At 33.5% G+C, this 21,449-nt stretch overlaps 1 protein-coding gene across 1 annotated transcript; it reads right to left on the bottom strand.

The window, feature by feature from the left end:
- Window positions 1-12,044: 12,044 nt before the first annotated feature.
- Window positions 12,045-13,703, bottom strand: LOC110809493 (protein NODULATION SIGNALING PATHWAY 2-like). Its single transcript, XM_022035351.1, has one exon. The coding sequence runs from the start codon at window positions 13,701-13,703 to the stop codon at window positions 12,045-12,047; it is 1,659 nt and encodes a 552-aa protein (XP_021891043.1).
- Window positions 13,704-21,449: the final 7,746 nt, after the last annotated feature.

Below are 21,449 nucleotides of genomic sequence, written 5' to 3'. Positions count from 1 at the left end.
TTGGGGCTTTCTATTTGATTGTATCGAAAGGCCCAATGAATTGGAATTTCCCTATTGGGCCAAGTCATTTCAGGGCAAGCGGATCATTTATGATGAAAAGGATGAGCTTCAAGCGAATGATTTGGAGCTTTTGCAGAGTGGAACCGTACAGTACCAGACACGAGATAGATCTTCCAAAGAACAAGGCTTTTTTCGAATAAGCCAATTCATTTGGACCTTGTAAATCCACTCTTTTTCCTATTCAAAGATCAACCCTTTGTCTCTGTGTTTTCACACCGAGAATTCTTTGCAAATGAAGAGATGTCAAATGGGCTTCTTACTTCCCAAACAGATCCTCCTACATTTATATATAAACACTGGTTTATCAAGAATATGCAAGAAAAACACTTCAAATTGTTGATTCATCGCCAGAGATGGCTTAGAACCAATAGTTCATTATCTAATGGATTTTTTCGTTCTAATACTCCATCCGAGAGTTATCAGTATTTATCAAATCTGTTCCTATCTAACGGAACGCTATTGGATCAAATGACAAAGACATTGTTGAGAAAAAGATGGCTTTTCCCAGATGAAATGAAAATTGGATTCATGTAACAGGAGAAAGTTTTCCCATTACTTAGCTGAAAAGATATGTGGCCATGAAATAGGGATTAACTGGAACAAAATTGACTAGGTGGTAGAGTCGTGGAAACACCTGTTTCTTCCATATTTTGGACCTTAGCTCCATGGAATAATATGCTACTGCTAAAACATAGAAGAATTTAAATCTTAGATGAAAACACTATATATGGATGGTATGAACTGCCTAAATAAGAATTCTTGAACAGCGAACAACCAGAGCTATTACTCACTACATTAAAAAAAATCCATTAGTGAAAGATATAAATCCATTGAAAAATAAAAAATACATATATCGGATGAAATGGTTGTTGTTATTTGCTCTAATAATGAATCATTGGTTTAACTGAATAACTAAATAAAATAGATAGATCTTTCTCTTCGTCTCAGGTCGATGGATCTTCTTAATTGGAAGATCTCTTATATGGATAATACACATTCCAGTTGACCAAGTCTAATTCTAATTGTTTTATTCCAAAGCAAAGATATCCACGGGGCGGTTCGCCCTATTCAGATATTTATGACCAAGAAGTACTGAATTCTCTCTCGGATAGGTCCTGAAAGGAGAAGGAAGGCTAGAATGCCACCAGGCATCTATTATTGAATTCACTCGACCCGATAGTACCAATTTTGTTTTGGGAACGTTTAGTGCCAAAGTCACCAAATGGGTAAGTCACCAATCCCTAAAACGGACTGTGTAATGTACTCCATCTGTTGGGTTACGGCGGGGGGGGGGGGGGGGGGGGGGGGGGGCATTTTACCAGAGGTTTATATTGTATCAATCTACCCTTGTGTTATTCCTGTTGAAGCATATACTGGGGGGAGGAGGGGGGGGGGGGGAGGGGGCAGGTCAAGATTTCGTGATCCACTGCCGAACTTATTCCAATTCAATGAGCATTTCAATATTATTCTTGAAGAGGACTCGAACCTTTATGCTCTTTAGCAGGAGATTTTGAGTTTTGCGATTCTACCATTTCACCATAAAGGCATTTTGAAAGTGAATCATATTCCATAAATATGATATCTATCTAGTGCGATGTATGAAATATATGACAAAGGTGGAGAGTTAGAGTATTTCTATTGATCAATCATGTCATATAACCCCGAGTCGGACATCTAATTGCTTCGATTTGAATTATCTGGAGGATGTCTTATATATATTAATTATCAAAAAGATGGATAATCAAACCTATTTCTTGATTCAATAGAAGCCCAAAGAGATGAATAGGGTCCAAAATAATGAGAGATATGTAAAAAGTAGGTCCAATTATGCCTATTCCTAATCGTAAATGGAATGTAACAACGTAGGGATCCATATGTAAACATAGTATTTATTTAGATATACTCGAATGACCCTTTCTCATAATGAGAATGTATATAACCTTATTCCGGTCTGGTCCATTATGGAATAAACTTATAATCATGGAATCGAGTCGATTCCATGATTATAAGTTCATAACCTTAGCCCATTCCCATTTTGGGCAGAACCAATCTACTGATTCTTTGATTCCAGTTACTATTAGTAAGAGGGATCTTGAACTAATAAATAGATTCTAGAAGGTAACTAGAAGCCAAAAAAAGGTATTCTGAGCAATTGCAATAATTGGGTTCATTGATATTCCTGGTATAATAGATGTTATCACACATATAATCATACTCAATTCGATGGAATTGTTTGATCTTAAAGGGGATCTTCTATAATTTCACATATGAGGGGTTATTTCTTAGTTTCGTCCAGTTATTAATAACTTGATTATTTTTAGATAATAGTAGATAGAAAGAATGCTTGTAAGGAGTTCTATTGAAACCAAGAAATATAGGCCTGCCTGCTATCCACACCATAATAAATGGAGTTTTCCGAAAAAAACCTGCTAGTGGAGGAAGACCTCCTAGGGATAAGAGACATAGAGTTAAAGAGAGAGCCAAAAAATGATCTTTTGTGTATAATCCTGTATAATCTCGAATGTTATCAGTTCTAGTATGTAGACCAAATGATACAATGCAAGCAAAAGTTCCTAGATTCATGGAGATATAGAAAGAGCCGCTAAATTAAGCTCTCAATTAGGTGAAGGAAGTATGACTATTTTACCAATAGTTGAGACCCAGTCGGGAGACGTTTCGACTTATATTCCTACTAATGTAATTTCTATTACAGATGGACAAATATTTTTATCTGCCGATTTATTCAATGCTAGAATCATACCCACTATTAATGTAGTTATTTTCGTCTCCAAAGTAGGATCCGTAGATCAAATTAAAGCTATGAAAAAAGTAGTTGGTAAATTAACATTAGAATTGGCTCAATTCGCCGAATTAGAAGCCTTTGCACAATTTGCTTTTGATATGATAAAGCTATTCAGAATTAATTGGCAAGAGGTCAATGATTATGTGAGTTACTCAAACAATCCCAATCAACCCCTCTCACGGTGGAAGAGCAAATAATGATCATTTATATTGGGACAAATAGTTATCTTGATTCATTAGAAATTAGACAGGTAAAGAAATTTCTTGTTGAGTTACATATTTACTTAAAAATAAATAAACCTCAGTTCTAAGAAATCATATCCTCTACTAAGACATTCACTGAGGAAGTAGAAACCATTTTGAAAGAAGCTATTCAGGAACAAATGGAATGTTTTCTACTTCAAGAATAATTCTGAATAAAAATAAATAAAAGAAACGAAATTGATCATTCTTTAATTTAATTTAAATTCATTTCATTTTTTACTTGAATTTAATATTTAATATAATAATTAATAATTATTCATAATATAAGTTTTTAAGTATAGAAAATAAGTATATACTATATATAACATAAGCAAATATAACATAAGTAAGCATCTCTTATTCATCAAATCATTCAAAATTTCTTTCTTAACTTTCTTAACCTTAACATAGAAATATACAAAATATATATTTTTTATATATCGATATGGAAATAAATTGCATCCAATAGGATTTGAACCTATACCAAAGGTTTAGAAGACCTTTGTCCTATTCATTAGACAATGGACACTTTTCATTTGGATTTTTTTTGCGAATTTTTTTTTTCGGATTTTATTTTGACTTTCTTATCTTTTGTTCGGAAAAGATAAAGAATATGTGAAGAATTTTAGGAATTGTGTATTAATTCACTTCAATGATGTATTAAAGTGAATTAATACATATTGAAATAGATAAAATTCTATATAATATATAGAACGGAAAATCTAGAATGGGTAGCAGGAATCGAACCCGCATCGTTAGCTTGGAAGGCTAGGGTCTTTATGACACAATCAATAATTTGATTCATTTTCAATTAAGACTCGCTCTAGCCTCCTTAGGGGTTATTACTTCTTTGGTAGCTCAACACATGTATTCTTTACTTGCTTATGCATTCATAGCACAAGACTTTACTACTCAAGCTGCATTATATACCCATCACCAATACATCACAGGATTCACATGACAGGGGCTTTTGCTCATGGAGCTATATTTTTTATTAGAGATTACAATTCAGAATAGAACGAAGATAATGTATTAGCAAGAATGTTAGATCATAAGGAAGCTATCATATCCCATTTAAGTTGGGTCAGCCTCTTTCTGAGGTTCCATACTTTGGGACTTTATGTCCATAATGACGTCATGTTTGCTTTTGATACTCCAGAGAAATAAATCTTGATCGAACCCATATTTTCCTGATGGATATAATCCGCTCACGGTAAAATTTCATATGGATTTGATGTACTTTTATCTTCAACGACTGGCTCAACATTCAATGCGGGTCGAAGCATATGGTTGCCCAGCCGGTTAAATGCTGTTAATGAGAATAGTAATTCATTATTCTTAACAATAGGTCCTGGAGACTTCTTGGTTCATCATGTTATTGCTCTAGGTTTACATACAACTACATTGCTCCACCACTTGTACGGGCCCCCGTCAATTTCTTTGAGTTTCATTCTTGTGAACGTACTCCCCATGCGGGATACTTAACGCATTAGCTACAGCACTGCACGGGTCAATATGCACAGCGCCTAGTATCCATCGTTTACGGTTAGGACTACTAGGGTATCTAATCTCATTCGCTCCCCTAGCTTTCGTCTCTCAGTGTCAGTGTCGGTCCAACAGAGTGCTTTTGTCGTTGGTGTTCTTTTCGATCTCTACGTATTTAACCGCTCCACCAGAAATTCCCTCTGCCCCTACCGTACTCCAGTTTGGTAGTTTCCACCGCCTGTCCAAGGTTGAGCCTTGGGATTTGACGGCGGACTTAAAAAGCCACCTACAGACGCTTTACGCCCAATCATTCCGGATAATACTTATATCCTCTGTATTACCGCACCTACTGGCACAGAGTTAGTTGATGTTTATTCCCCAGATACCGTCATTACTTCTTCTTTGGGAAAAGAAGTTCACGACCCGTTGGCCTTCTACCTCCACGCGGCATTGCTCCGTCAGGCTTTTATCCATTGTGGAAAATTCCCCACTGCTGCCTCCCATAGGAGTCTGGGTCGTGTCTCAGTCCTAGTGTGGCTGATCATCCTTTCGAACCAACTATTGATCATCGCCTTATTAAGCTATCGCCTCACTAACTAGTTAATCAGACGCGAGCCCCTTCTCGGGTTGATTCCTCATTTTCCTCCTCAGCCTACGGGGTATTAGTAGCTGTTTCCAGCTGTTGTTCCCCTTTCCCTTTGTGGTATTCTGCCCCTCGCTTGTTTTTTGGTCCAAAGATGAAATTCTCAATGATAGTTGGTTGTATTCACTAATTTTTGCAGTAATAGCTTGTTCCACGGCCAGATTAATCGCCTTTTATATGTTTTGGATCTATTTACTTACTTTTGATTGGCATTTAAACATTCATTTTCATGGTTTATATTTTAGGTGCTTTATCTATTTTTGGTTTCATTGCTTGTTGCTTTGTCTGGTTCAATAGTACTGCTTATCCTAATGAGTTTTACGGGCCCTACTGGACTAGAAGCTTCTCAAGTTCAAGCATTTACTTTTCTAGTTAGAGACCAACGTCTTGAGGCTAACATGGGTTCTGCTCAAAGGCCTACGGGTTTAGGTAAATATTTAATGTGTTCCCCTACTGGAGAAGTTATTTTTAGAGGAGAAACTATGCATTTTTGGGATCTGCATGCTCCTTGGCTAGAACCTTTAAGGAGTTCTAATGGTTTGGACTTGAATAGGTTGAAAAGAGACATACAACCTTGGCAAGAACGTTGTTCTGTGGAATATATGACTCATGCCCCTTTAGGTTCTTTAAATTCTGTAGGTGGCATAGCTACCAAAATCAATGCAGTCAATTATGTCTCTCCGAGAAGTTGATTAGCTACCTCTCATTTTGTTCTAGGATTCTTCTTATTTGTAGGTCATTTATGGCACGCAGGAAGGGCTCGTGCTGCTGTTGCAAGATTTTAAAAAGGAATTGATCTTGATCTTGAACCCATTCTTTTCATGACCCCTCTTAACTGATACAGGAGATTCAATGCTCTTAAAGTAGGAATCAATTTCATTCTATCATATATATTGGTGGAATCGAGTTATACTTAAAAAGTATTCTTTTTTCCTTTCAACTCAATCGATTTTTTTTTTCTGGCTCGGCTATCCACCTAGCTGAGCCATTCTCTTTTATGATACTAAGAAGCCAGGAAAGGGCAATAAAGAAAAAATATATATTCATCGAGCAAAAGAAAAGGAGAGAGAGGGATTCGAACCCTCGATAGTTCTTTGTTACAAACTATACCAATTTTCAAGACCGAAGCCATCAACAACTTGGCCATCTCTCTGAAAAATCATTTCTATTTTAATTTTTATTCCACAAAATAAAATAGAACATGGCCATATGATTTGATACGATCACTATATATAGAAGGATATCGGGCGTCAATCTAGTCAATCTATAGGTCTGTCTATCTGTATATAGAGATAGATGAGATGTACGATTCAATATGCCTTTTTGTGAAGTAAACAAAAAGATTAGCCTTGACTTCATGTCCGCATAAAATAAAAAAAAAGTAGTAAAAAGGTTGGAAAGGGAATAAGTCATATAGAATTAGTGGATTCATGGTAAAATCCCTTTATCCCTATGCTTGCTGCATTTTATTAATATTAATATTTTTTAGTCGATAGGGGATCAAATGGTATATTCTTTTATTGGTAGCTTGGAGGATTAGAAACATGACTATTGCTTTCTAATTGGCTGTTTTTGCATTAATTGCTACTTCATCAATCTTACTGATTAGTGTACCCGTTGTATTTGCTTCTCCCGATGGTTGATCAAGTAACAAAAATGTTGTATTTTCTGGTACATCATTATAGATTGGATTAGTCTTTTTAGTGAGTATCCTTAATTCCCTTATCTCTTGAATCCATTTGTTCCATATCCAAAAATAAATTACCCCTCCCGCAACTTTTTTTGTGTTGTGAGACACATTCAAATTCAATATGAGTTCAAAAAAAATGCAAATAAAGAAGAAAACAAAAAAAAAATTCGCGGGAGGGGTCAAACTTCTTGAACTTGAATGAAATATGAATGAAATAATAAATAATTATCTTTAAATTTAAATAGATATATATTTTTTTATAATTATTTAATTATTTATATTTTCATTATATAAATAAGAATTATATAATATATTATATATTATAATATAGAATTATATTCTAATTATAAAAATATTAAAAAAAATAAAAAATTTGTATGTACATAAAATAAATTTTTTTAAGAAAAAATATTATAATAAAAAACATATATATAATATAAAGAATATAATCAAATTATTAATATTTTTATTACAATAATATTGGTATATTATATTATATTATTGGCAATTGTAATTGGTTTGGTGGTGGAATTTGATGAAATTACCCTGAAGAGAGTATCTGGTTTAACTCTGAACAAATATTATCCAGAAATTTCGTATCAAGAAAGAATAAATGCTGATATAGTCGAATGGTGAAATTTCTCCTTGCCCAAGAGAAGACGCGGGTTCGATTCCCGCTATCCGCCTAGGGTAAAGTAATGTATTTAAGAATCTAAAAGATTCGTTATAGTTGCCTGTGATAGTATAGCGGTCCTGTCCTCTCGCTCCAAAAGAAAAGTGTTTATCAATGACTAGTTAACAGAGTCAAGCCCAACATCTTTTGTCAAAAAATGTTGCGGAGACAGGATTTGAACCGGTGACCTCAAGGTTATGAGCCTTGCGAGCTAGCAAACTGCTCTACCCTGATGAAAAGAAAAAAAATTGGGACAAAACTAATGGACAAAGAAGAATTGAATGGGCCCCTGTTTGATATCTATACAAATAGAATAGCCTATTTATACAAAATGGTAAATAGGCCCTCTATGATCAATGATCATAGAAAAAAATAGAAAAATTAAAGGATATTTTAATCCTTACCAACTTGATCTTGTTGCTCCTGGCAACAAACATGCATGAACCATTTCACGAAGTGTGTGTCCGAATAGCCCAAAGTCTAGATAGTTAGCTCTCGGTCTTCTGGTCAAAAAGCAACATCGATGAAGACGTGTAGGTGCACTATTACGCAGTGAAGATTGTAACTTTCCATGAATTTTCCATTTATCACTCAAGGACGGAACTTTGCTTTTTTTTTTGAGGATCGACGAATCAAATGATATTTTTGTGCCAATTTTTGCCTCTTCTTCTCCCCATGAATTAAACTTTTCTTTGCCATAATGCTTCAGTTCCTGTTATCAATGATAAGGATACAAATCAGATCCGAGATATAGAACTTTAAGAAGGCATACCCCCTTCTCCATTAAAAGATTAACAGAAATCATATTATCACATATACAACAATTAACCAAATTTGCCCGATGTAGAGGCAATCAAGAAAGCCGCATAAATGAATATATAACCAACAGAAAATGGGCTAATCCAACCAATCTTGCTTGGACAATTGAAAGAGTCACTGGTTTATCTCTCCATCGAATCAAATTTGCCAAAGGTGTGCGTTCGTGAGCCCAGGCTAAAGTTTCAATCAATTCCTGCCAATAACCACGCCAGGAAATTAAAAACATAAATCCAGTAGCCCAAACAAGATGTCCAAATAAGAACATCCACGCCCAGACTGATAAACTATTCATACCAAACGGATTATATACATTGATAAGTTGTGAAGAGTTTAACCATATATAATCTCTTAACCATCCCATCAAATAGGTGGAAGATTCATTAAACTGCGAAATGTTACCCTGCCATAGTGTGATGTGTTTCCAATGCCAATAAAAATTAACCCATCCAATAGTATTTAACATCTAGAAAACTGCCAAATAAAATGCGTCCCAAGCCGAAATATCATAAGTACCACCTCGTCCCGAACCATTGCAAGGAAAACTATAACCGAAATCCTTTTTATCTGGCATTAACTTGGAACCACGTACATCTAAAGCATATTTTACTAAGATCAATGTAGTTGTATGTAAACCTAGAGCAATAGCATGATGAACCAAGAAGTCTCCAGGACCTATTGTTAAGAATAATGAATTACTATTCTCATTAACAGCATTTAACCAGTCGGACAACTATATGCTTCAACCCACATTGAATGCGGATATTATTAACCATGTTAACCTTGGTATGGAAGTTATGCATGAACATAATGCTCAAAACTTCCCTCTAGACCTAGCAGCTGTTGAAGCTCCATCTACAAATGGATAAGACTTTTGTTTTAGTGGAGACTGACACATTTTTAAAATAACTAAATAAAGGAGCAATAATCAACTTTCTTGTTCTATCAAGAAGGTTGATATTGCTCCTTTATTTAGTTATTTATTATTGTTTAGTAGTTTTTTCTATTTTCGATTTATAGAATAAAATAAAAATAAAAAATAAAGAATAGAATAAAAATTAAAAAAAAAACAAAAGTTTTTATGCTCTCAACATAAAATCAGAAATAAAAAAAAATTATGAATTATTTTTATATATTTAGTATCATACTTTCATTATGTTCTAATATTTTAGATTTTAGATTTTTTATTTTTCTAAATAAGTTTTTACCACTTTTTTGTGAAGTTTTTTTACATACATAAAAAAAGTTGTAATTGTCTGTTGTTGTAGAGAAATTTTAATCTTTGGGATTTCGAAAGTAATTTATAAATAAAGAATAGGTATAAAGATATAAAATAAATAGATGAATCCATTTTTTTCCGCAACGGGAATTCAAACACGGGTTTGTACCGATCCAGGAAAAAAAATATGTTATCCGAATTCTCCATTGATACGACATGCTATTTTTTCCACTCCTTCTTTTCAGGATCAGTTGTGGTCTTACAAACTCTACCACTGATATGGACGATTCCTTCGCTTCATACAAATGTGTAAACGATGTTAGTCGCACTTAAAAGCCGAGTACTCTACCATTGAGTTAGCAACTCAAAGAAAATAATTAGAATGTGTAGATACAATCGAAATACAAAAAAAAAAAGGAGAGAAAATTTCACGACACAATAAAAAAAAAAACATTAAACTAGCAAGAAATTAAAAAATTTAAACTCAAATTTTCTAATTCATTCTGAACCTAAAAATAAATGAACGGATTAGCTAAAAATACAAAAAATTCTCATATAAAAGACAGATCATAGAGAAAGTAATAAATATTTATAGACTGCCTCTTATCTTATTCTTATGTCATTTATCCATTTTGTTTTCACTATCAATAAACAAAAAGACTTATTGTATCATACAGTAAAATTTCTTATCTTAGAGAAAAATCAAAGAGCCTATCATTTAAATGAAGTAAAATAAAAAACCAAACTTATGGATTGGGGATAAATAGATCTATTTATCTATAATCAAATTATATTTGTTAGATACACTATTTGTCAATATGATTGTGAATATTAAATATGAAAAAAAATAAGAATAGAAAAAAATAAAATAAACAAGCTTAATCTTAATCACTTGTTTTGTTAGTTGTTAATAGATTTACAATGAAAGAAAACCACCCCAGCCAGGGTGATGTAAAAAAAATGATATTTTTTTTTTATTTTTAGACCAATTACTTCATTTATTCACTTGATTTTTGTTTCTATGTAATTTATTCACTTGATTTTTGTTTCTATGTAATTTATTCACTTGATTTTTTTTCCTATGTAATTTATATCAATCAAATTATATCAATATCAATAAAATCCATTTTCGTAAAATCAATTTTTGTTCATTATACATTATAGAAAATAATATTCTCTAGTAGGAATAGAATACTAAATAGGTATGAATAGAGCAAAAGAGGGGGGGAAAGAGTAGAGAAATTTTTATACAAAGCTATATACGAGTTATCCACACCCCCTTTTTTTATTTCATTAATTGACTTTCGTTTTATTAAGATTACTTCCATAAAATCTCCCACTTTTTTCAAATATCATAAACAGTTTCTTTCGGTTGAGCACATTTTTTAAAGAAATCTAAAATTGCGGGAACATTTAAATAGGTTTGATTATTTATCGGATCATAAAAATCCACTTTACGAAGATTTCTTCCTTCTCGTTGGGATCGAATATTAATTGTAATGATTCAATAAACGGCTCATTGGGATAGATGTAGATGAATACTACCCCTCTAGAAACGTATTAAGAGGTTTTTTCCCCATACAGCTCGAGAAAAAAAATAATTAGAAATTATGTCTATGTCTAAAATTAGAATGTTAAATAGATTCATAAAACCACTAAATCACTTAGACATTTAAGTCCTAAATTCTTCTTTATTTTTTTCTTTTTAAAGCGTTCGACCTTCACCATATTCATAGAGATGGTTTAAAGGGTTCATAATTACTCCTCTTACTATAAGATGCTTACCTATCCAACATTTCAATCCCTTCTCTACCCAAAATACAAGAGCGAAATAATCAACGTATTGATATTGAAAGAGCCAAAAGATTTATCTTCCCTTTGTGTGGATGACATTATGTCAATCTAATTTTTTCTCTTAAAGAAAAATTGTTCACGAGCTATACCAAAAAGAAGATCTTCATTAGAAGCGGCTCAAAACAGAGAATAAATTACAAGAATTAATACTTACAAAAATACAATTACAAAACCTTCTTTATCATTCAGTTTTATAATGCGGTAGATAGCTTCTTGAGGGTTTTTCTTTTTTTTTTTTTTTTTGGTTGTTTCTTAAAATATATAAGATAATTAGATTAATAAATATTCAAAATAATTGTACAAACATCACCAAAGAATACACTTATGAATCGTAAAATAGGATCAAAATACATTATTCAGAATAATTACAACTGAAGTTGAGGACAAATAAAAAAAAAAAACTGCATGCAGAAAATATTATGTTTTTCTTTCCTTATCGTTAGTATGATTATTTTTTATTATTTAATTAATTATATAAATTTATTATCCGCAGTAATTACATACGCCTAATTAGAAATTAATTTGTTGAAGGGAGGAAAAACAGTTAATTTGATTTGGATTATTGCCACGTGGAGACTGTGATTAAGGGAGTTCCTTTCGATTCCAAGACCATTTGATGGGCATTGAGTCCTTGAATTCTGACTTTGTATGGAGTCTTCCCTTGATGATCATCTCCCACCATTTCCTTTGCTTCAATCAAGCTTTCTTCCCTCACTCTCCTTCCTTGTAACCCAAAGGAGGCTTCAAAATTATTAAAAGAAAATCCAGCTCCTTGTTTTTGATCTTGTTTCATCTCTTCCCAGAGTTTGATCCAAGAATGGGGAGAAAGAAAAGGTGCTGCAAACAGAGATTCCATGGCTACTCTTGCTTCTGAAAGATGAAGATGATTAGGGAAAAAGCTCCACTCCATTGATTCTAACAATGCTTTATAATGATCCCTATATCTGTTATAAAATGAACCAAACCCATTATTACCCATTAATTGATTCTGAGAATTTACACTTGATTCTCCATCTCCAAAGCTTATGATTCCTCCTAATGATATCCCCCAGCCTAAAATCTCTTTTGCCCCACTTATAAATTCTCTAACATCTCTTCTTCTTCTCCTCCTTCCCATGTGTGGAATTCCCCACATGCAATTGAATCCTAACCATTCTCTTTTACAATATCCTCTGTTTTTTAACCTGTTTATCACCATCTCTTGAAGCTCCACCTGATCCTCTACTATCAATTTGACACCAATCTCCATTGCATAATCACAAAGCCTCCTTTTTGTTTCCACAAATCTCCACTTCTCCTCGTCCTCCCACTTAATTGATGTTATTCTCAATGTAATCATCTTTAGTTTTTGTTGATGTTGATGAGCAAGAGTCGCCATTAACGAACACCACTGTACCCCTTGTCCCACATCGAAATCAATTATGTGCAGCACCTCTGCACCACACGGCATGGATTCCACTATTGCTGAGTTTGCTGCCAAGTGCGCAAACATCCCGTAAGGAAATATCTGATAGAATGTCTCCAATGCCGCTCCAAAGATCTTGTTAGATTCTTGCTTGATGTAATCTATTTGCTTTTCCTCGACTCCCTGAAACCAGTAGTACATCACACGTTCCTCAATATCTCCTACGGGACTCAATTTCTCATTTATGCGACGACGTATCACCTCTGCAAGTTCTCCCTGCTCCTTCTCCATGGCCTCCGCAAAAGCTCCTTCTAGATGCTTTACACTCAATTGCTTATCAATTTCCATCTCCTTCGTTGGCAAAATTAAAAACTGTTCATCAAACTCCATGGAAGCTTCATCTGAATGCATGAGCTCATCAAACTTGCATTCGCTAACATCTTGATCAAGATAAAAGAGATCTTGACGATGATGATTAACAAACGATATTAAGCTTTCCTCCTCATCATCCTCCTCATCCAGCCATCTTGTAATGTTCTCCATCTGGGTACTCTTAAATGGTTCCATCTCCTCCAGATCATAATCCACAGACTGATGGAGGAGATGACCAGACGGATAGTCGATAAATTCATCTGACAAAACGGCTGCAGGGGAATGTGGAACAAGTAGTGAAATATCAATTGGAGAGAATATCTTATGGGAGTGGTTCATGTTATATTCATCTACCACATAATTCAATAAGGAATCTGTGCTGTCAGAGGATGGAAATATAATTGAAAGCTGATCAAAAGGGTTGGCTGTGGCTTCAACCATTTTCTTTGGAAAGGAAGAAAAGATTTTAAGGGGATTAATTTGATAATTTCTTGACTTATTTAGGGAAGACTTATGGCTGGCTAGCTACCTACATATATATATATATATATATATATACATACATACAACATAGGGACGAAATTTAAGAGTAAAATCTTTTCTTTTTCTGTGATATTTCAAGTCTAGATTGACGTATATAGGCTCCTCCATAATATATAATATAAGATTCTGAAAAATTATATTCTTGTCGTTTTGGGAGAAGAGTGCTGAGCAATGGTTAGGTTGCCCCAAAACATGGTTATTTTTCATTTTGTAGAATTAATTATGCTTATAATTGTATTTTGTCGTCAAGTTAGATTAAATATTTATTAGGTACATGTCTTCAGTTGAATTTAACAGATTTTTAATTAATATATAAACCATTATTATAAGGTTTTCACTATCATACAAGTTCAATCCAAAAATCAATTACGTGGATACTAATTAACTAATTCATGCTTCGGCTGTTAATTTGTTTTCTATCTTGGACTAATCAAGTTAACTAATTAAGTGGTAATCTCATCAGTTTATTTTATTTATTAGTTAATAATTCACCCATATTTTATATTGCATATATATTTGTATTTGTATTTTTTTTTTTTTTTGTTATTAATCTTAATTAATAATCAAACGGTTCATGATATGAAATAATTATAATATGCTTTAAAGTATAAATGAGTTCACCTACTTTTCAGATGTGATGAGTATATTTTAAATTTTATTTTCTAATAATTTTTAAGTACGAATTTAAAATCAAAAAATTATATTCATGAAATTTAACAACTCATATGTATTTCAAACTACTTTATAATTATTATGGAGATAACAAGGCCTCTAAATATTGCTAGTGAGAGGGACATTACTGTGGATATAAAGTGTATGGGAATGTTGGTGGGGGGAGGGATATTAACAATCATAAATCAGAATACTTGTATAAAAGCCTTTAAAAACAGTTCTTTCCCGTAATTAATCACCTGCTGTCACAGCATTTTGTGAATGAATCTTCATAAATCACCATTAACATGTTCAAGAAAAAAAAAAAGTAAGTTACAGTAAAGGTTTCATATGATATATCTAATTATAAGATTGTTGTTTAACATCAAACTTTCTCCTGATCTAAATTAATCTCCACTAGGAGAGAGTGTAAATTGGTATGAGCTTCACAAACTCAATAAGAAAAAAGATCAGTGCCTAAAATAAAGACATACATACACTTAATCACATAAGAACGATAAAGCACATGTAGATTTATTGAAAATCAATTCCCAAGCATGGAAAACAACACAATAACAATACATGCACAAGACCACAACTTCACTTTCACATATTTCAATACTTTTAACATTCGCATATGGTTTCTCAAACATCACAATATTTTAAGATCACATTCACATAAACCAATAAGTTGGCAGAAATACTGCTCACTAATTTTAAAACACTTGTACTTACACTTTTTACTAGTCACTTACACTTATCACCTAGTAAAGTATCCTTACACATATCAAGATCACTTTCGCTTTACACTATTCACTAATTACTTTTCAGTTACACTTTCTTTTACAGTTGCCTTTTTATTATTACTTACAATTTTTACTTTATGTCTTTTGAAGTTTCATCGCGCGACGTCATTTTCGTCAGCACCAATGAGGGCACTAAAGATTTCCTCTATCACGTGGATATATCACATTACTTATCACTTAACACTTTCACTTTCCCAATGCACCTGAATATGAAACAGTTATGCATTGAGTATCACTTATCATTTTCCACATGCACCTGAACACGAAATAGCTATGTATGGTGTCACATTCCAAATATTAATTAAGGCATAAGCGTGTCAGATATAAAAACAGATTACGAGTGCATGATAAATAATTGTATGCAGCAGAGCAAATTATTACAAATCCTTTATTAAAATATATATGAGTTCCAATTACACATATATAACTGAGATCAGAAGTGGCAACAAAATACAAAATATCAAAATACAAAAGGGGTCACTTCTTTCACTATGTGAATGGATTCATTAGAGTGTGGAACAAGTCATGCACTTAAGGTTTGTACATCTACGGGATCTTCATAAACTTCAAAGGGTAGGTCAGCGATCGGTTCTCCACTATCTTCCTCATCTGGGGGTATGGAAAGGGGTGAGTTCCATATAATTAGTAAGAAAAACAGTATTTAAAAATATCATAAGATTTTAAAAGCGAATAATTATGTTATCAATACTTACCATCAGGGGTTACGTCAGGGTCCTTTCGTACTTTGTAAAAATAACTTATTTATTAAAGAAAAATATCAAATCCATCATATCATAGTCATAACAATCATATCAATCATGCTTATAATAAAGAAAATCAAATAAATCATTAAACGCTCAGATTTTTGTGTCATGTTTCGCGAAATCGTTCCGACTTCCATTTACTGAGGGCAGATACGAATTTCTGACTACCCATGTCCAATTATCATATTAGATACTTAGCGACGATTTACTCATGATACATTTTTGGCTTGTCAAACTATGGTACGATCTATGACCACGACCGTGCTAACCACAATAGTCCTATCATATATTTTATAGGCACGACAATACTTAACTAAGGGTAACCCTTAATAGATATTCGCATCACTACTCTCGTCAGAAGGTACATCGTCATCTACAGGGAGCGATCCTCTCACGTCTTTCTAAACCATATGGGGGAGAAAAAAATATAAACTCTTCAGAGATAAAAAGTCTAACGAGAAACTTGATGTATTATGTTTGTCAATACAGATACATAATTTTCATACCATTTCATGCTCATTCCCCTTTTCGTACTTCAGAAAAATTACCACCAAAATCATGTTATTTAGATTACATGCAAATCACCAAGTACCTATAAAATATTATAAGATGCTTTGTCAAATAAAATTCACTTCATTTGAACACGTAAACATAAAACATGCAAATCATAAATTTCAAGCTTCCTAGTTTTAATTTCTAGAAATGCTCCTTAAGATATACAAGAAATATTAAGTTTCTTATCGAAACCTCAAAGTTTTCCTACACCTTTCTTCTTCTCATCTCCTTCTCTCTACATCACTCCCTTTCTTTCTAAGCTCTTGGAGGATGGAAGAATAAAATGTAAGTGATGAGGAAAAATGGTCTCTATTTATAAAAAATGACGATCATCGAATTTATTCTAAGTAGTAAAATCTGGCAAAGAGAGAAAATTGAGTAAAAAAAGAGTGATGTGACGCGACGCGATAGCAGTGCGAAAAACAGAGGAAGAACCTACAACCAACGGTAGTTCACCACCTAAGGTGGTGGCAGCACACCGCCCAAGGCGGTGCGTAGTGCCACCGCACGCACGATGATCAAGGGGCAGCAGCACACCACCCAAGGCAGCGCACGACACCCAAGGGGCAGTGGCGCACTACCCGAGGCAACAGCACGCCTCCCCAAATCAGTCGCATGCTGCAAACCTAGCCTCCAATTGCATCAGCCTAGCCTAAGTACGCAGTGCGTTGTGTGCAGGCCTATTGTGCGGACGGCCTCTGCACTGGGCGCACGACACCTGGCCCTGTCTGCGCGGGATGTGACGAGCGTGGACTGGCCTGTCTGCACACAAATGGACACGTGCGCAGACTGGCCTTGCACCCAACACAGACAGGACGTGCACACACTGCGCATGTCCAGTGCTGGCCGAGCGCACACACACGCGCACACGATGTGCGATGCCCGTGCGGGCAGGTCTTTTCCGCGAGCGTTTTCCCGCGAGATTCCGCCCCTTTTTCTATCTTTTCTCTTGAAAAATTATTTTAATAAAAATAATAACTAATAAAATAAAATAAAGTAAAAATAACAAAATCAGAATAAAATTAAAATCACGAATTAAATTACGAAATACGATATAAAATCACGATATAAAATTTAAATAAGTTTAAGTGGGCTTAGGACCCGAATAAATAGGGATTTTTATATACAATTTAGTGCGAAGGTGAGCGGAGTGTTACATTATGGGACTTTCCAGTCATATCTGGTTGAGACTATATCCACGAATAAGGTTCACCACACTTCACTTGCCAAAACGGCGACACACACACACTCCCCTCTTTAATACCGATTAAATGGATTTTTATATCTTTTAAATGTTCTTATATTATTATTTTACCAACTGATTTCATCACTCTAACACACCTGCTTACATAATTTAGGGGCTTACCTTTTCCACTCATAACAAGTATACACAATTTACACATAATCTAATGCATGGTTTAACCTTCATAACTATTCAACAATCATCCAATACACATATATACATGCACATTATTTATATAGATAGTTTTATACATAGACATACAGCAACACACACAATCCAATACATATATAACTTTACCTATATACATATATAGCCTTACTACTTTATTAAAAATTAGAGGATAATTTGTACAACCACGATACATATACATTTTTACCTAAATACACTACATCCATACACAAACTCATACATCTATACCAATTCACGAATCCTTCATTTACAAATACGCTAATGCTCACACTCATTTACGCATTCACAAAAATCGTGTTCATATAGGTTTACACACATCATATCATAGCACACAAACTCTCTTTTACACATTCATGCATTCATGAAGCACTCACACACGATAATATACAAACACATAAGGAGTTTACGAAAAACATATTAGAAGAATTAAATAATTTGTAAAGTTTGTAAATAATTTATTTTAAAAGAAAACAAAATTTTATAAAAACATGAGGATCTTTGAATGAGACTAGCTCAATCTCTTACCTAAATTTTGATGAGAAAAGTGTTAGGGTCCTTACTAGGTTTAGTCTACGGTTTTTCCAAGATTCCAATAATCGTTCCAATAGTTTTCTTATTTAAAATAGATAGTCGCATATTAAATGATAGGAAATTTCGAAAATAAACATAACATGGAAAGAGAACTAATTTTTACCTTAGACACGCTATTTTGGTCATCGTGGTCACCACGCACCACCATAGACACCACTATACACATGTTGTCGGAATCACATGCGCCACCCCAAGCCTAGACATGTACTGCCGGGATTTTGATTGAGATTTGTCACAGAATCGTTTGCACGCTCATATTCGGCACATATATGGTGAAATATGCTAGAAAGCACCAAAAACATTGCCGATCATGAAATCGTCTGACTGTTTGCCGCCTTGTTCGTCCGTTTTCTCTGGTCGTCTAGTTTTTAGTGCACAAATATCATCTTTACAGATCTGGCATCTCTGTCCCAGCCGCAGTGCCAACCCAGATCTAAACTAGCACTACACACCACGCACCAGTTGTAACAGCCCAAACCCCAATGTCAATGAGTACAAACGTTTGCACAATATTTTCAATTAGTAGAACAGATAAATATTAAATATGCAATGTAACTACATTTTAATACACATCTCTTATGACAGGATAATTATTCATTTATAAATAATTGATGCATCTAAATTAATTTATAATTTTAAAATAAAAACTAATAAATTTCTCTTCACCATCTTCTATTGATCTTGAACTTTTTTTCATCTCTACTGACATAGGTGGGAGATGAATTGGGGTGAGCTTCACGAGCTCAATAAGAAAAATAATTCTATAATAGAGACTTATGTACATCAATTCACGCAATATACAAAATATAATAATGTTTATAATCAAGAAAATATCAAACAAAATATCATAATTAAAATACACAACTAAACAAATCATTATACGATTCATCTTCTAATCCTCACTCTTCTAATCTAATTCTTATTCTCATTTCAAATCACACTTATGGATTCACAGATTCCTCAAACCAAAATAGATTCACTCACACACACATATCACTCCACTTGGATCTACAACTTCATATTATTTAATCTTTTAAAGCTTATTTAGGTTACCACCGCGCAATGCCTATTATATCGCTAACGAGGAAAGGTGAAAACGATTCTTCTATCGCATGGATAGGACACACAATCTCATATTGCCCATAGCAGTTATGTTGGCTAGATGACCCACGCACTCATAAATACATATCTACGTCTGGACTAGGTTTCAAATAACTATCCATGTGCAGGTTAATCATACCCACTGAATTTCAGCTACACACGCACCCTCCCCTCCTCGATTTACGGCTAATGAATTAAGTTTCTCATTTATTCTTCACACTTTTTGTATTTCATTATAAAAAAAATTTCTTGTTCTTCTATCTATTTACTACACAATTTATTTCTAAATTTACCTAAATCCTATATTTTTAGAATTGTTTCGCATGATTGCCTTCCTAATGACTTATTTAATCTATTTCTCTAACTAACTTATACTTTTCAATTTCTTAGATGTTTGTTTTCGAGATCTATTCAACTTATTTAGTTTTTTATTTAAAAAGCTAAAATCTATATTAATTTAAGGTTCTAACTTCAACACATAATTAAATACAAACACACACAATATACTATATCATCACACACATCAGAGCCATAAATTTCAGACCACTTTTTGAACCATCTTGTACCAGATCACACAACAAGCACAAGATGTTCAGATTCCTCACGCAACTGCACCAGATCACACAGCAAGTATAGTACATCGTATATCTGCACCAGATCACATAATAAGTACAGTGTACCCAAATTCCACACGTACACACTTTGGTTATACATTTCACATGCATAACTTATGTACACACATTAATACATACACAAATATTACAATACAAACATGTACCCTCACTACATTTCTCACACAGAATATATATTTATATTCACACATATACAATCTCTACCGATACATACACATACATTCATACTTAAACACGTATACACAATCACACACGACATACCATATACATAATTATTCATATATTTGTCCTTATCAGTTCTGTTCTTATCAATTTATATCTCATTCATCGTATATTTTTATATATACATATACATATGCGTAACAACATATATATATAATAAATACACACAAATACAAATTAGACATACTAATTATATTTATATTACACTACACATATCTTTAAACATTCACACATATTGCACTATATATACACATTTACATAAATATATAATTTATGTCTATGTACGGAATACACATAATTCTTTCCTACGATGTAACTGGAAAAGATTTTGGAATCCTTCCTGACTCGGTCTATAATTCTCTCAGAAATTTTATTATCATTTAGATAATTTTTCTTATTTACAACGAAAAAATATACATTAAATTACGATTAATTTTAGAAACTATATAACGCAAAATGATGAACGAATTTTACCTTGGGACACGCAGTCCTGGTCGCTAGTGTCACCATACGTTACCACATGCGTATCACTAAAAATACTACACGTCGATGTTAGGATCAATGCGAGTCACTACGTATACCATACCAACAACATATATGGTCGTCCTACTTCCTTTTTTCTTCCCTTTTATTTTCTTTCTTTTCTTTTCTCTTTTTTTTTTTTCTTTTCTTTCTTTTTTTTCTTTCTTTTTTTCTTTTCTTTTCTTTATATTTTTTCTTTCTTTTTTTTTCTTCTTTTCTTTTCTCTTTTTTCTTCCCCCCGACTGCTTTCTCTTTTCTCTGCCATGAACCATGGCCATTGCACGCTTCCTCTCTGGCTACACGCAAATACTTCCTCCACCACGCCCATGAACTTCTTCTCTGGTAAGTCCGACATGCACGGAGCCCCT

Source organism: Carica papaya, chromosome 8 (assembly GCF_054855325.1).
Source record: "Carica papaya isolate Zhongbai chromosome 8, ASM5485532v1, whole genome shotgun sequence".
NCBI classification, from domain to species: Eukaryota; Viridiplantae; Streptophyta; class Magnoliopsida; order Brassicales; family Caricaceae; genus Carica; species Carica papaya.
The sequence above is the reverse complement of the archived record's forward strand: the minus strand, read 5'-3'. Positions and strand labels throughout refer to the sequence as shown.

Coding starts and splice junctions, on each gene's coding strand:
- LOC110809493 (XM_022035351.1), bottom strand. CDS start 13,703: ATGGTTGAAGCCACAGCCAACCCTTTTGATCAGCTTTCAATTATATTT.